The 14,075-nt window shown below is 37.9% G+C and overlaps 1 protein-coding gene across 1 annotated transcript in view; it reads left to right on the top strand.

Moving 5' to 3' along the window:
- The window catches only part of LTBP3 (latent transforming growth factor beta binding protein 3), a 1,089,474-nt gene that overhangs the window by 423,221 nt on the left and 652,178 nt on the right, over positions 1 to 14,075 (top strand). Inside the window, exon 2 of the mRNA XM_044060493.1 lies at positions 12,538 to 12,837. Coding sequence (XP_043916428.1) covers positions 12,538 to 12,837 — 300 coding nt within the window. The remainder of the gene's footprint in view (positions 1 to 12,537; positions 12,838 to 14,075) is intronic.

The following is a 14,075-nucleotide window of genomic DNA, read 5'->3' as shown; positions in this document are numbered from 1 at the left end:
CCAGTCAGAATTGGTCAAGAATCAATGCACTCTGCTCCTTCTCTCACCAGGAGCAAAACATAAACACAAATTCCAAGCTAGCAACTATGAAGCAGTTATTAGGCTTTCTGGTGATCAGCAGTCTCCAGGAAATAATGTCAGTATGCTCCTTCTTTCACTAGGAGCAAAACAGATGCACTAATCCCAAGATGACTACTAAGAGGCAGAAGACGGGCTGTCCAGTAATCGGTAGTCTTGAAATAGATGATCCAGATTTTAAATGTAAGATGGAAAAGATGGGTTAATGTCCTAAAACTTGTAGTGTACAGTAATCCATTACATGTAAAAGAGGGAGTAACTTAAGCTTTGGTTATCTAAGTAGGGAGCCACTAATTTTACAAGAACAGGATAAATTGGAAGGGGGTGGGTGCTTTGTATTCTGGTCCACAGAACACAGTGGGCTGGCCAATAAATTTAAATAGTTAAGTGTTTTATGTTTTTTATTTTTTGAAATAATGAAATCAATTTGTGGATTGCTGGATTGGCTTGTACGTTATCTTACACCTCTATAGTGTCATTTTGGTTGGCAATAAATTTAAATAGCTGAAGGGAAGTAACTTCACAAAATGATAATTTTCTGCTAACCCACAATAGCCATTGAAGGAGCAAAGGGAAGGAAATATGCTGTCAAATTAACATTAAGGGCAGGTAACTAGAAAGAGAGCTGAGTTTAAAAACAAAACAGCACAAGGGCTAGGGAAATTTAATTTGTATGTGACTCACAAGAGACACAGCTGAGGTCTCTTTCCTAGTTTAAATATGCAATTAAAAGCAGAATACAAGTAAAACACAGAGTAAAGAAAATAAACCACAATATACAAAACAGAAGACATTGAAGCAATACAAAACACAAGGAAGCAAAAATAAACTAACCTTTCCCTCACAGCAATCTGTGGATGAGTCTGAGTGAGCTTTTCCATTAAAGCCATTTATTTGTGCTGCAGATAGTAGGTGAAATGTTTTTCATTGTGTTACCTCCTCTGTGTTTAGGAGACTTGTTTAACTCTGACCTTTAACCTGGCAGCAATTCCACTCACATTCTTGTGGTATTTGAAGAATTACCAGAAGATAACATTGATTAGAGAGACCACTTCCAGTTTAAGTTCCCAGCAGTACTTACTGTTTGGAAATGTGAAACAACTTTTTTTTCATTTCTATGGGACAATGTCTCCACCTTCATGGCCAGCTTACATGCTAAGATACTTACAACTGCCTATAAGCAAAAAGTGCATTTGTACTGAAAAAGATGGTTGAAGCAACTGAATATATTTTACTAGACCAACAATAATTTCATTTATTCCCTTCAGTTATTTAATAATCTGTTACTCAGGTACATGAATTCAGTGTAACCTGGAACTTTTTGCCATGAACTAAGGTCAAGATTAGATAAACATAAAGAACTGAAGAATACTAAATACAGCAATACATACTTCAACTATATAAAACTGGCAGGAATATGTAAAATATGTTTGTATGTTGTAGCTCATGTAATACATATAAGTGTAGTTTACTTACAGTGTAAAAGTGAATTTAAAGTCCACTTTCCATATACAATAAGATAAGCACACTTCTACAAAACATAATTTCTAGACACTTCAAGTACCAGTTTTAGCATCTTTTATAGAAACACAGTAGTCCTTGATACTGTAGGACTGATCAGATGCTGCACTGTAATCCCAAGTGCATCCACACTTTACTCCTTCTACTCCTTGAGTAAACCAACACTTGGACTCCTTGTACTACTTGAGCAGATCCACATCTTCCCTCAAGTTTCCTGGTATTTTCCACAGATTTTTCTGGTGAAGGTCCTACAGGGATCTCCACTCTTGAACTAAAAAAAACTTTCTGTGAGAAGCAAATATCTCTATCATTATAGTTTCAAAAGTGCATTTCCTGTACAGCTTGAATATAACACAATTATAGAACAAGCCATCTCTATACTCTGTCACTAAACTGCAAGATACTTTATTAAAAGCTAATGTTTTCAAGTCATTCTTTTCTTTTCCAGATACAAAACTTGTGTTACATCTGAACAATCATTTAAAACTTCTGCAGTTAGTCACAACAAATTGCAGCTAATCAGAAATCATGCATATTAAAATGCAAGTAAATTTAGAACTTTCATAAAGCAAATCTATAGGACTGAAAGTGTTTTGAATGTTGATTAAAACACATATATTAAAACCATAATTAAGTTGTCTACACACACAAACCACTATCATTTATCATTTATTATGTACAAACACATCAGGATTGAGGCTTAATAACTTTAATTTAGGCAAACTTATAAACAAACTAGCTATTGCACTCATACATGCTCACTCTCTGGCTGCACTCACAAAATGGCACTGAAGCTAGCACGTGATGGCTATTTATATGCATGTGCCGACCTTGAAATGCTTCTTAAAGGTACAACATGCACACACTATTCTACATCTGTGTTGAATGCTTTGTAGTAATCTTTACCATGATCACTTTAAGAACATGGCTCCAGAATATTTTAACTAAGGTCAGAGAATTACCCCACACAGCAGCTGCTTACAGCTGAAAGTAGAAATGACAGCTATTATTTCTGGGTAGCATCAAAGTCAGTTTCTCTTCAAATATCCCACTTAGTCCAGCTGAACTATTTGAGGGTTCAGTGCTCGTCCTTCAGGCACCACACATTGTCATCCCTGGGGCAGTTAGAACACAGGATGAGATATCCTGGCAGATCGATTTAGTGCCAACTTCACCCCCTAAAGGACCCATCTCAATACCAAAAGATTGCCTAGTACCAACCTATGAACCTATAAGATATGAGATACCCTATGACATATCTAAAGCCAATTAAAGGTGTACTGGCAGGCATTGGCCCTCCCATCCCCATTAGGGACGCTGTCACTGCACACCCCAAGCAGCACATACATAAAACAAAGGGAACTATATTAATTGTATATTTTTCATTAAAAGAAAATTTAAGAGTCACATTGTTTTGCAAGTTATACACTATTGATCTGTTAATACAGGTATATGGGCACAAACACGTGGAAGGCTGATGAAAATATCACAGAAGTTGTAGAAGCCTTGTGAATGTAATTTGTCTTCTGTGGTACTTCATATGTTAAGACTAAGCTACATTTCGGTAGAACAAGAGTGTTATACATACCTTTCAAATGTTCAGATTTTTGCCTCAAATTTTTGGTCTGTTCCCCATGAAATTTGTAGTTTTCTAGATTTTTGTGGAAAATCAGTGAAGACTGAATTCACTAAATAATGGTAGGCATTTGATTTTCAGACTTAATATCCTTCAGAAAATGTGTGATAACACAAGAACTTTTATTCTAACAACTTTCTAAGTTTATAGGAGCAATATTTCAAATTTGTCCCTATTTTTGGGACTTTGTCCCCCATTATTTTTGGCTTTGCCCAGATTTTTGTGCTAAGAGGTTGAGAAGTATTGTGTTTTACCAAATACAAGCTGCAGGCAATGCATGCACTATGCAGAAGGAAGTGTTTATCATGTTTGATCAAGTGTCTTCTTTGTTATATTGTGATTTGATGTGCACTGTAGTTTTTTAAGCACTCTTCCTTTCTACAAGTTCTGGCTCTTTTATATCTCTGCACACATTTGTGTATTCCAGATTGTTGCCCCAGTAACACTGCAGCCTGTGTATGTCACTCACAAGGCCTTCTCCTCAGTCACTTTCCCTGTACGCATAACAGGATAAATTTTGGAAATTACAAGTTGTGAGCTACGACGGATTTCTGCCACGTCTGGAACATGCATCACCCTTAGTTCTGTTTCTTTTCTATATGATCTCTGTGTATTATGTATTTTTGGGTTACAGATCTGTCTGCTAGAAAGTTCTGTTGCAGAACAGTTCCCTTGTCTGAGCAATTTCAAGTCTTTTTTCAAATGTTAAGCCTCTCACAGGCAGCAAATTTCTCTGAACATTAATATTTTTTCAACATATGACTCTATTTTGCAACATTTCTTACAAAGCTGGGAAGTACTTGGATGTTTTGAGTGTTGAATAAAATGCATGTGGCGTTACTAGTGGGATGACATGCATTGATGATCTTCCTGAGTTACATGGGGGGAATCTTGTAACTCCCAGAAACTCATTGAATAAAACGTGTACTGCACAGAACCAGAAGAAACCTTGCCAAAAAAAAAAAAAAAGAAGAAAAACAGATCCTAGGGCACAAAATCCAAAGTCATCATGTGTTGGAACAACAAAAGGGTTTACATCTGGGAGAGTAGCATACCTTTTATAAGGAATATAAGTTTTTTTTTTTTTTTTTTTAATTTTTGACACTGTCAGTCTCACCTGCTCTTGTTTACATTGTCTTATTTATAATACCCATTTTGATACCATTCTCTAAATTCTGTAATTGCATGTTAGAAATATGAAATGGTTATACAATTAACATTTGCTGTTATTTGTTCTGTTTTTCATCACACTGATATCAAACAGTCTAGTGTTTTATTACTGAGCAGTGCACCTGATCGGTATAAATCAGGCCAGTGTTTGCGTAGGAGGAGGAGGAGGTGAAGGTTTTACATAGACTGTGCAGCACATGTGCCTATGTAACGTACATGGTTAATAAATAAGGAGTGTGTATAACTGTCATTTTTTTATTGTATAACTGTTATTTTTGTATTGTGTTGTATAAGATTTCATAGCATTAGTCTGCTTTCATCTAAGTAACGAATACATACACGATGGTGCCTTAGTCTTAGCATTATACATTAACATTCTGCTACAACTTTTTTGTAATTAATGTTTCAGGACCTTAGCTCTACCGTTGAATCCCCATCTCCCCATCATCCTTCCTCCCTTCCCACATTATTGATTTGTTCATCTCCCCATCATCCTTCCTCACTTCCCATGTTGCCCATTTGTTCATCTTCCCATCAACTTTCTTCCCTTCCCACATTCCCCATTTGTTCATCTCCCCATCATCCTTCCTCCCTTCCCACATTACCCATTTGTTCATCTCCCCATCATCCTTCCTCCCTTCCCATGTTGCCCATTTGTTCATCTTCCCATCAGCTTTCTTCCCTTCCCACATTCCCTATTTGTTCATTTACCCATCATCCTTCCTCCCTTCCCACATTACCCATTTGTTCATCTTCCCATCATCCTTCCTCCCTTCCCATGTTACTCATTTGTTCATCTCCCCATCATCCTTCCTCCCTTCCCATGTTGCTCATTTGTAGTGCTGGGGAGAACATGTCATGCAGCTGCTTGGGAAAGGAATGCTTTTTATTTATGTGAGGGAACCTGAACTTGGAAGAGGGAGAACAACCTTTTTTTTTTTCTGAGGGGAAGGAACATGCAGCCCACACTGTTTCTGATTTTAGTGACTTTGCCTTAAATTTCATTAATTTTTATTTATTTACTTCCATACTCATATCTCCTCCTACTCTCAGACCCTGTTTAGTCAATGTTCCTAGAAGAATGTACGCATGCTCACAACTGCCTGTAGCTATGCGACAAGCCACAGTGCTCATTTGGATTACTGTACAGCCCTCCCAGCAACCCATAGCTGTTCTACACTGCTCATAAGATGATAGTTGCCATTTTAGCCAGTAAGCACACATTGTTTTTACAAAGCATAGGAAATCATGACTGCTCCATAAATTTAATCTCCATTACATCTTATTAATAGCCTCAAGTGTGCATTTCACCTTAAATCATCACATCCTTCCATAAACTAGCACATCTAGCTAAACATGGCTTATTCTGTGTGCTTTTTGAATAAATTCCATGAGCCACTGGACAGAAACAGATGGTCAGCCCAATTTTTCCCTTCTGTTGCCAGTATCCTAACACTTAGTATATTCAGGCAGTGAAGTAACTGCCTTATGCTCACAGATAATAAACTCTAACTCAAAACAGATAATTTTGTCTGTGACAGTTGCAAATATTTAACTAATTTGGGGGCTTACCTTTCACAAAATATATGGACTATGAGCATCACCCACTTCTACCACAATCTAAAGAAAATTACATTAACATTTTTTACACTGAGGCTGTAAAAAAATCATTACCAAACCTTCCTACATCAGGGAAGACTAGGATGCAGTAAAAGTCCAACACCCCATTTCCTTCATGTATACCTATAGCAAAGAGTCACCAAAAGTCAAATCACTTCAAATCTGTTATGCCAAACCACAGTACTAATAAAAATATCTTAGTTACAAGTGTTTCTATAATTAGGCATAGAGACTCTTTACACAATAGGGTGGACAAAGATAGGGTAAGGGTGAGTAGTCATTCAGTTGCCAGGATCTCGGACATCACAGGGGTTGTAAAAACCCTTTAACCTGACAAAAATGACTACAACATGGTAGTAGTTCATATGGGAGTGAATGATTTAGAGTGCAAAACCTGAGGGACATGTAAAGAGACATACCAGAACTCACCATACATGTGCCAAATGCAGGCAAGGCACTGGTCCTAAGTGGAATCCTTCCTTCTCCACGAAGGATGTCCAGCTGCAAATAAAAGATAATTGGCTTCAACAATCAGTAAATATTTGGTGTTTTTCCAGGAGGCTCCATTATGTGCTATCCTGGGTTAAGATGCTCAACAATCCAACTTACTTCATGGAAGATTGCCTGTACCTCTCATTCCAAGGTTCTGCATACTGGCTAAAGCCTTTGCTGCCTCCTAATGCCTTTTTAAAGCAGAGTCCGGCTGATGGGCATTTCAAGATAACAAACATATCAAACCCAAAACTGGATCACATTAAGGTGGCTCAGGTTAATGCCTTAAGTCTCACAGCACATTGCCCAATGTTGAGGCTCTCCTGCACTCGGAATGCATCCTTATACCTAGGCTTTACATCTCCAATGGCAGCTATGGTGGCATGTTTGTTAAGGAACACATCACCACCAGGCAGATTCCCAAAGACAAATAGAACTTGTAGAACTCCAGATCATCCTAAACAGGAAAGCTATTAGCTTATAGCCTGTTACAGGGCACCCTCCATGTCTTCCAATAATCATGTAAGACTCCTAAATTTTCTCAGCGACTTTGCTGCAAATATGAAATCCATTGTTTTCAAAGACTTTAAGTAAACCAGAGTGCCAATACCTCCAATGTAGTGTATGCCCAGAGGTTCTGTGGTTTAATAAACAAAAGCTCCCTGGATCAGATAGTTAAACAAATCTACTAAAGACATAATATTCTTAATCTGTTTCTTACAAATTATAGTCTCTTCATGTACTATGATACCTCCTTCACTGATTAAGTCAGTCTATAAATAAATTACTTTTATCTTTAAATTCCCCAAAGGCATTGCATCTAATATCTCCATATTCAAGGATTCCATAAATGCTAACCTCATCAAATTGTATTGGCAATTCCCTCAGGATAGCATCAGCTACCCTGATAATACAGTAGGTCGCTTCACAAAGGAGTTATATGCTCATTAATGCATAGCTCTGGCAGGCCGAACCGCAAAAAAATATAATGAGAAGTTGAAAAACAAACCTCCTTGGTAGACTTTAGAATAAAAGAAGAAGAAAAAATTAATTATTACAGCAGATCCAAAAATCCACATATCAAATATATTATCAGAGATATTGCTAAAAGCTTGAAAAATACTTTTAGATCTACTAAAGCATCCCATAAATGGAAATTGTGTCTTCAAGCTAAGGACAATTATACATTTTTCTTCAGCTACATTATGAATCAAAGTAATAACACCCAACATTACTGTGAACAAGTTTAAAATGGCAACACCTACGCAAACCCATTAGATATTTCCAGTATACTAGCAAACAAATTCAGTGATAATTGTACCTTAGAGAGTTCTTTCCATATCCCTGCATCCCTTAACCTCACCCCTCATTATCATAAAGTCACATGTACTGAAGGAGCTTTCTAAGACCAAAACTACTTCTTCCTTGAGGCCTGAATATGTACTTTGATGTTTAATAAACAGTACTGAGCATGTGCTGACAGAGCCACTCCTCAAATGGTTTAACCTAAGTTTAGCTACAGGTTTTCTCCAGGAAGTTCAGCACACTGCAGCAGTGATGTCATTCCAAAAGGAAGGAGCTACAAGCAAACCTGGGAATTATAAACCAGCCTAACAAGTCTCATCTGCAAAGCCAGGGAATGTACTATAACTGACCTTATAGACTATGATATACAAAATCTCATCAAATTTGACCCACAGCAGTTTGTCTTTGTCAAGGTAAGGGAAGATCCTGCCAAATGAATAGGATTAGCTTCTTTCAGAGGGTTACACAGGCTGTTGGCAGTAGTCATGGTGTTCACCCAGCATATCATGACCTGGCCAAGGTGTTTGACACTATACTCCATGCTGGTATTGTAAGTAAACTTAACACTTTTAAAATAGATCCTCATGTTGTAAGATGGATAGCGAACTGGTTAAAAGACAGATCCCACACAGTGAGTGTGGCAGATGACTCTTCAGAAAGTATAACAGCAACCAGTGACACCCCCAGGGATCAGTGTTGGAATCCCTTTTTTCATCATTTACTTTTCTGATATTCAGACCAGAGACCAACATGTCAGGCTAACTAAGTTTGCAGATGATGGCAAACTGGGATTTATTGTCAAGTCCCCCACTGATGTCCTAGTCTTCAGCAAGAACATACACACATAACTAACTGACATACTATAAATGGGTTCAAATTAAATGAAAAAATTGCAATATTGTCAGATTTGGTAGGCACACATTTCCCTCAGCATGCAATATAGACAATACCCCACTTTTAAATGAAAATGTTAAGGAATGCAGATCATGGGTTTATAATTTTCTCTCTTTTGATCATCCTGTGACAACAGTAGTCAGAAAATCTTCCTTCTTAGAGCAGCTAATTGCCAAGCAAATATCATTCAAATCTAAAGAGGTCATTGTCTCAATTGTCCCCTTATTGTCAGCATTGATTAAGCCAGTTATTGAGGGCAATACCTCCTTCAGGATTTACTTCAGTGCACATGTCAAAAAACTTGAAGGACCCCAGCAACTCCTAACTAAGAAGGTCATAGTCTTATATACCCTGACCTACCAAGGCAGACGTGAAGCACTGTCCCTGTAGTCATTGAGTTATAATCCTTAGGGATGATCTGTGCCTTGCCTTCTGTGCCATTAGAGACTCAGTTGTTCTGGATCTCTTGACCATCATAAGTTTAATAGTTCCACAGATACCAGAACCAGGGACCTAAATCATCACCAGCAGATAAATAAAACATGATGAAGAAAAAATGTATCATTCTCACCTAGCCCACCTCTGGAACAGACAGCCGCTACAATTGAAACAGTATGATACATTATCATCCCTCAAACAGGACCTAGATAATTAGATGGGCACCCACAAATTCACCCCAGGCTTGACCAGCCTAGACCTCATAAAGAAAGGGGGTGCAGCCTAAGGTATAAATGGTCACAAAACTCAATATCTTTGAAATCTGCATGCATTTTATAAATGCAATGATGTTCTCTGTGTGTTCTAACAGAACTCCATACATGGGACCTCAAGTTTATGCCCACTTTATATATTATCTCTGGTTTGAACGTCGATGTGACTCTCACTTTTCTCCACACCCAGAATCTGCTACACAAGAGAGCTGGTACCTGCTGATCAGTCTGTCCATCTTTCTACCTCTGCCAGGGACTGGATTCAATGCTTCATTCTGTGGTGTACTGAGTTAAAATCAGAGCTTCAGGCCTCAGGACCTGGCACTGCTACAATGTTTATTGCAGAAACCAAATGGTCTATTTGTCTTTGAGCATATGTGTCTGTCTGCCTAACTACATATGTAATGATCAAATACACAAATTAAGAATAGTTTGTGTAAAACCATTTTTCAGTACTTAGTGTAAAAACAACTGATAAACCAGTGATGTAACTAAATATTGTCCCTTGTTTGTACAGTCTTGTAGTGATTGATACAGTAATCTACAGTCCCTAGTATATGTAAATGAAATTCAAAATAAGCACTAGTTTACTAGTTATTTAACAAATATTCTCCTTAAATGGTAATGCAATCAATAACAAACAGTCGTACATTTAAAATAGCAGGCAAAAGAAGATAGTACAGCAGTTGCAGAAATCCCTATAAAAGCCATTACAAGTTAGAATTGCTTGTGTAGACTTTTAATTTACATAAAAATACTACCCTTTTGCGGTGGTGGTGCTGCGGTAGCGTTGTCGCCTCACAGTAAGACGTTGTCCTGTTTGATTCTCAGCTAGAGTGTCTTCTATGTGGAGACATGCGTGAATGGGCATACCTTCGTTGAAGGTTGTGCGTCAGGGCTGGCAACTTGGCACGTAAAAATCCACTGCCAGTCATTAGCGGACCAGAGTTCTGCTGTGGCAACCCCTAACCGGGAAAAGCCGAAAGACACAACAACAATATAAAGCATTCAGCTGTGTTCTGTAAATTTAGGGAAATGGAACTACTGAAATATTTTTATAGTTATTGCTTTTGGAAATAAATGATTGGATGCTTTCTGTTCTTAAGACAGTAATGTTAATCTGAACTGCATCACTTAATATGTGCCTGAATGGGAAGGACAGTGTCTCATATAAATATTTAAGAGGAGATCATATTCAGGTATATTGGGCATTTAGAGACAATTACCTCTACATAGCAGAGAATCATCAGACAACCTATGTGAAAGATTATATAGGAATGAGAGGTGCACTAATTGGATGTCTGAGAGAGTAGCTGATACATGGAATAGATTACAAAATTACATTAAAACAAACTAGTTTAGATATTTTTAAGAACAACCTGGACACTTAATATGAGAATAACTGTTTTGGTATATTGGCAAGCTAGAAGGGCATTATTGCCCATGCCTGAAATATTCGTACTAATGTATGTATGTATATCTACGCATAGCATGTGCACTATGTATAGTTATTGTTGTTCACCTAAATAGGCCTATAAAAAATAAAACAAACATAATTTTCCCGCATCTACAATCCTCCTAGATCATGAGATTTGCCTAAACATTCCCCTACCTGATACATATTTGGTCATTATTTCCTCCCGTGGGTAAGAACCAGACATCCATGTATGGTGCAAGAGCCTTCCAGCTCACCTGTTTACTGTCTAGAGAATCTTATCAACCCATTTGTTTCTCCAGGAAATGACAGTAAGGTGTTACAATGTAGGCCAGTCTGCTGATCACATATACTTCCCTAACACCCATCACCATATGCAGCTTGCAAGATCTTATGGAAATGCTACTATTCTGAGGTAGGAATGCTGTGCTAGCATACCCAACTTTCTGGTAAAATGGGGCATCACTGGTGTATTGGACCTACTGGCACCTTATGTGGATGATCACTCCACTACCAGTACGTGTCAACTGTGAAGCAAGCTGAATCATCTTCCTTCTCACTCTGAAGAACAATTCAGCATCATCTCCTCACTTCCATCTTCTCTGCTGGCCCTTTCAGCACCCGAGCCACTAATCAAATGTGGGTCAGTTGCATTACAGTCAGGGCTTCATCTCCCTGTCGGGCGCATGTCAGTTGCTGAAGCACTGTTTCAGCAAGTGGTAAATCACTTTCTGAGAGCTATTTTCACTGCCTCAGTACTCACTAAAGTTCATTTGATGGATCAATACGCTTGATTACTCACTGTGGGACAAAGTACATTTCAAGAGAATTTTAAACATTGCTTACATTTATGCAGCCTTAGATAAAACAGATATGTGCCAAAATATGTGATGAATAATACATTATGCTATTATTTCCCATAAAGATTACAAAAAGGGGCAAAGAAAAATGAGAGGGACTATAAGCTTGGGACTGGAAGGGTCTTAGGAGATATGACTTCAGTTATCTCTATAAAAAAATTAAGCCTTAAAATGTAAAATAAAAACAAACACCCTAGTATGTACACTTTAATCTAAATGGCTAAATATGCAGTGGAATTATGAAATCTTATTAATCTGTTCATAAATAGTTCTGACTGCCATTTCATTCCTTTTGATGTGCATCTTTCTGTTTTTTTCTCTGTGAGAGCTAAATGGCAACCATAAATCTCAAGCTGCTGTGTGCTGAATGTGAAATGCATAAAGAAGGTGCTGTTATACAACTGTACTATAAATCTTTTTTAAGCACATGTAACCCCTGAAAACATATACTCAGAATATCTTACTATATATTGTTATTATTTGTGTATACCTGGTTTGTGGCCAAAAAGGGTCTAAATGGAGCAGCAAACCTTCCTCATCAGCGGTAAAGTACATTGGACTTGAACTTTTATATATGAACTTTGCCATAGGTGCAGTATGGCAGAGCAGAATATTAGTTTTCAAATGGGTAAGTCACTGATTTACACATCAGAATAACACTAGTTACATATCTCAAATCACATCAAATTATACACTGTCATACTTTATTGCTGAAGTATTCCACCTTTTGATTAGCCATCTGTATACTAATAGCTGCTGTGTACGTATATATGCAAACTGTAACCGTTAATGTTTGCTTTGTATTTTCTTTTGCAGTCGTCTGTCCACTTCCTTGCATGAATGGGGGGCAGTGCACTTCCCGTAACCACTGTTTGTGCCCACCTGAATTCACTGGACGTTTCTGCCACATTCCTGTGAGCCATAAAGGGCATGCCCAGAAGCCAGCCCAGAATGGAGGGATAAGTGCGGACCAAGTGTCCAGTAAGCATGCTATCTACACAGTCCAAGTCGATGCACAGAATCCTGGGGATACTAATTCTGGAAAAGCCTCCGGGTCAAGAATCACCCATTCCTCATTTCCTGTGCCATTGGGTACAGGTCAACATTCTTCTGAGAGTAAGAGTAATGCATATGAAATATTCCATTTGTGTTTTTTAAGTGCAGTACTATATAAAAATGTTGTGATAAATGGAACTGTTTTCAATGGTTATCAGTCTGTATTGTTTGAATAAGTATCTGTGAAGGAGTCAGAAACCGTATGACCCCAAATGAAATGAACTTGTCCAGCTGGCATGACATCTTTACCCATGGCCATATAGTTTCCATTTGTTTTAAGTTTGTTACATTAATCTCAAATGTAAATGTGATGGCACATGGGAAAGAAATTGCAAGGCTTTCTGGTACACACCCAGCATGGTTTCTGCTGAAGCAGGTCTTAAACTTTTCTCAAGAGAATAATGTTCTGAGAAGCAGACTACATAAGATGGCTTCTTGTTCATAGCAACATGTTCTACCCACTGCAAGCAGACATAGAACAATCCATCCTAGACATGTAGGGGTGCCCAGCACTGGAACACCTCCTATTCTGTTAGTTCCACAGGGGGATTTCCTGTATGAAGCATAACATGCTTTGAGTTTAGTCAAGACTATGGCTGCTTTTCATGATATGAGATTTTATGTTTTCAGCAACTTGTACCAGGTTATGAAATGTGGAGAATGGAGTAAATGTGAAAAAAACAGGCTGAAGAGTTTGGTTTGATATAAAATATTTAGGGTGTCAGCAGTCTAATTCATGGTATTGATACCAACATTTGTCCTGCTTATTTCTCCGTATAAAAAAGGATTAAGAAAGCTGATCAACTTTGTACTGTGTTATATGATTACAAACCAAATAGGCAAGGCAACAGGTTGCACTCCATTCAGCTCAGCATAAGCTCCGTACTGTTTTAGGTCAGTCCAAGGACCACTGGTCTTCAGCATTGCAGAAATGAAGAATGCTCTCCTTTCTAGGTTAAAGCAACATACTGAATTCTATGGCATGAATGGAGAGCTGAAATTAACTCTCAGATGAAACAGCTGAATGGCAAACCAACATCCATTTCAAGATAAATGAAATACTGTACTTAGAGCACATGAATCCTAGAACAAGATGTCACAAGGAAAAAATGAGTCATTAATAACCAGCAAGCATGAAAGACACAAAAGGAGGTGTCATCTTAGAGTCTTAAGGAACTTGTAGATACCCCCATTTAAGCTTCAGCTGTGGTACTGCATTAGTTATGGCTTCCACATAAAAACAGAAGCAATACAGATTAACTAAAATGAAGCAACTATTGGCTTTATCCTCAGTATTG

This window comes from Protopterus annectens, chromosome 2.part0 (genome assembly GCF_019279795.1).
Source record: "Protopterus annectens isolate FY-2018-M chromosome 2.part0, PAN1.0, whole genome shotgun sequence".
In the NCBI taxonomy this organism is placed as follows: domain Eukaryota; kingdom Metazoa; phylum Chordata; order Ceratodontiformes; family Protopteridae; genus Protopterus; species Protopterus annectens.
The sequence above is the reverse complement of the archived record's forward strand: the minus strand, read 5'-3'. Positions and strand labels throughout refer to the sequence as shown.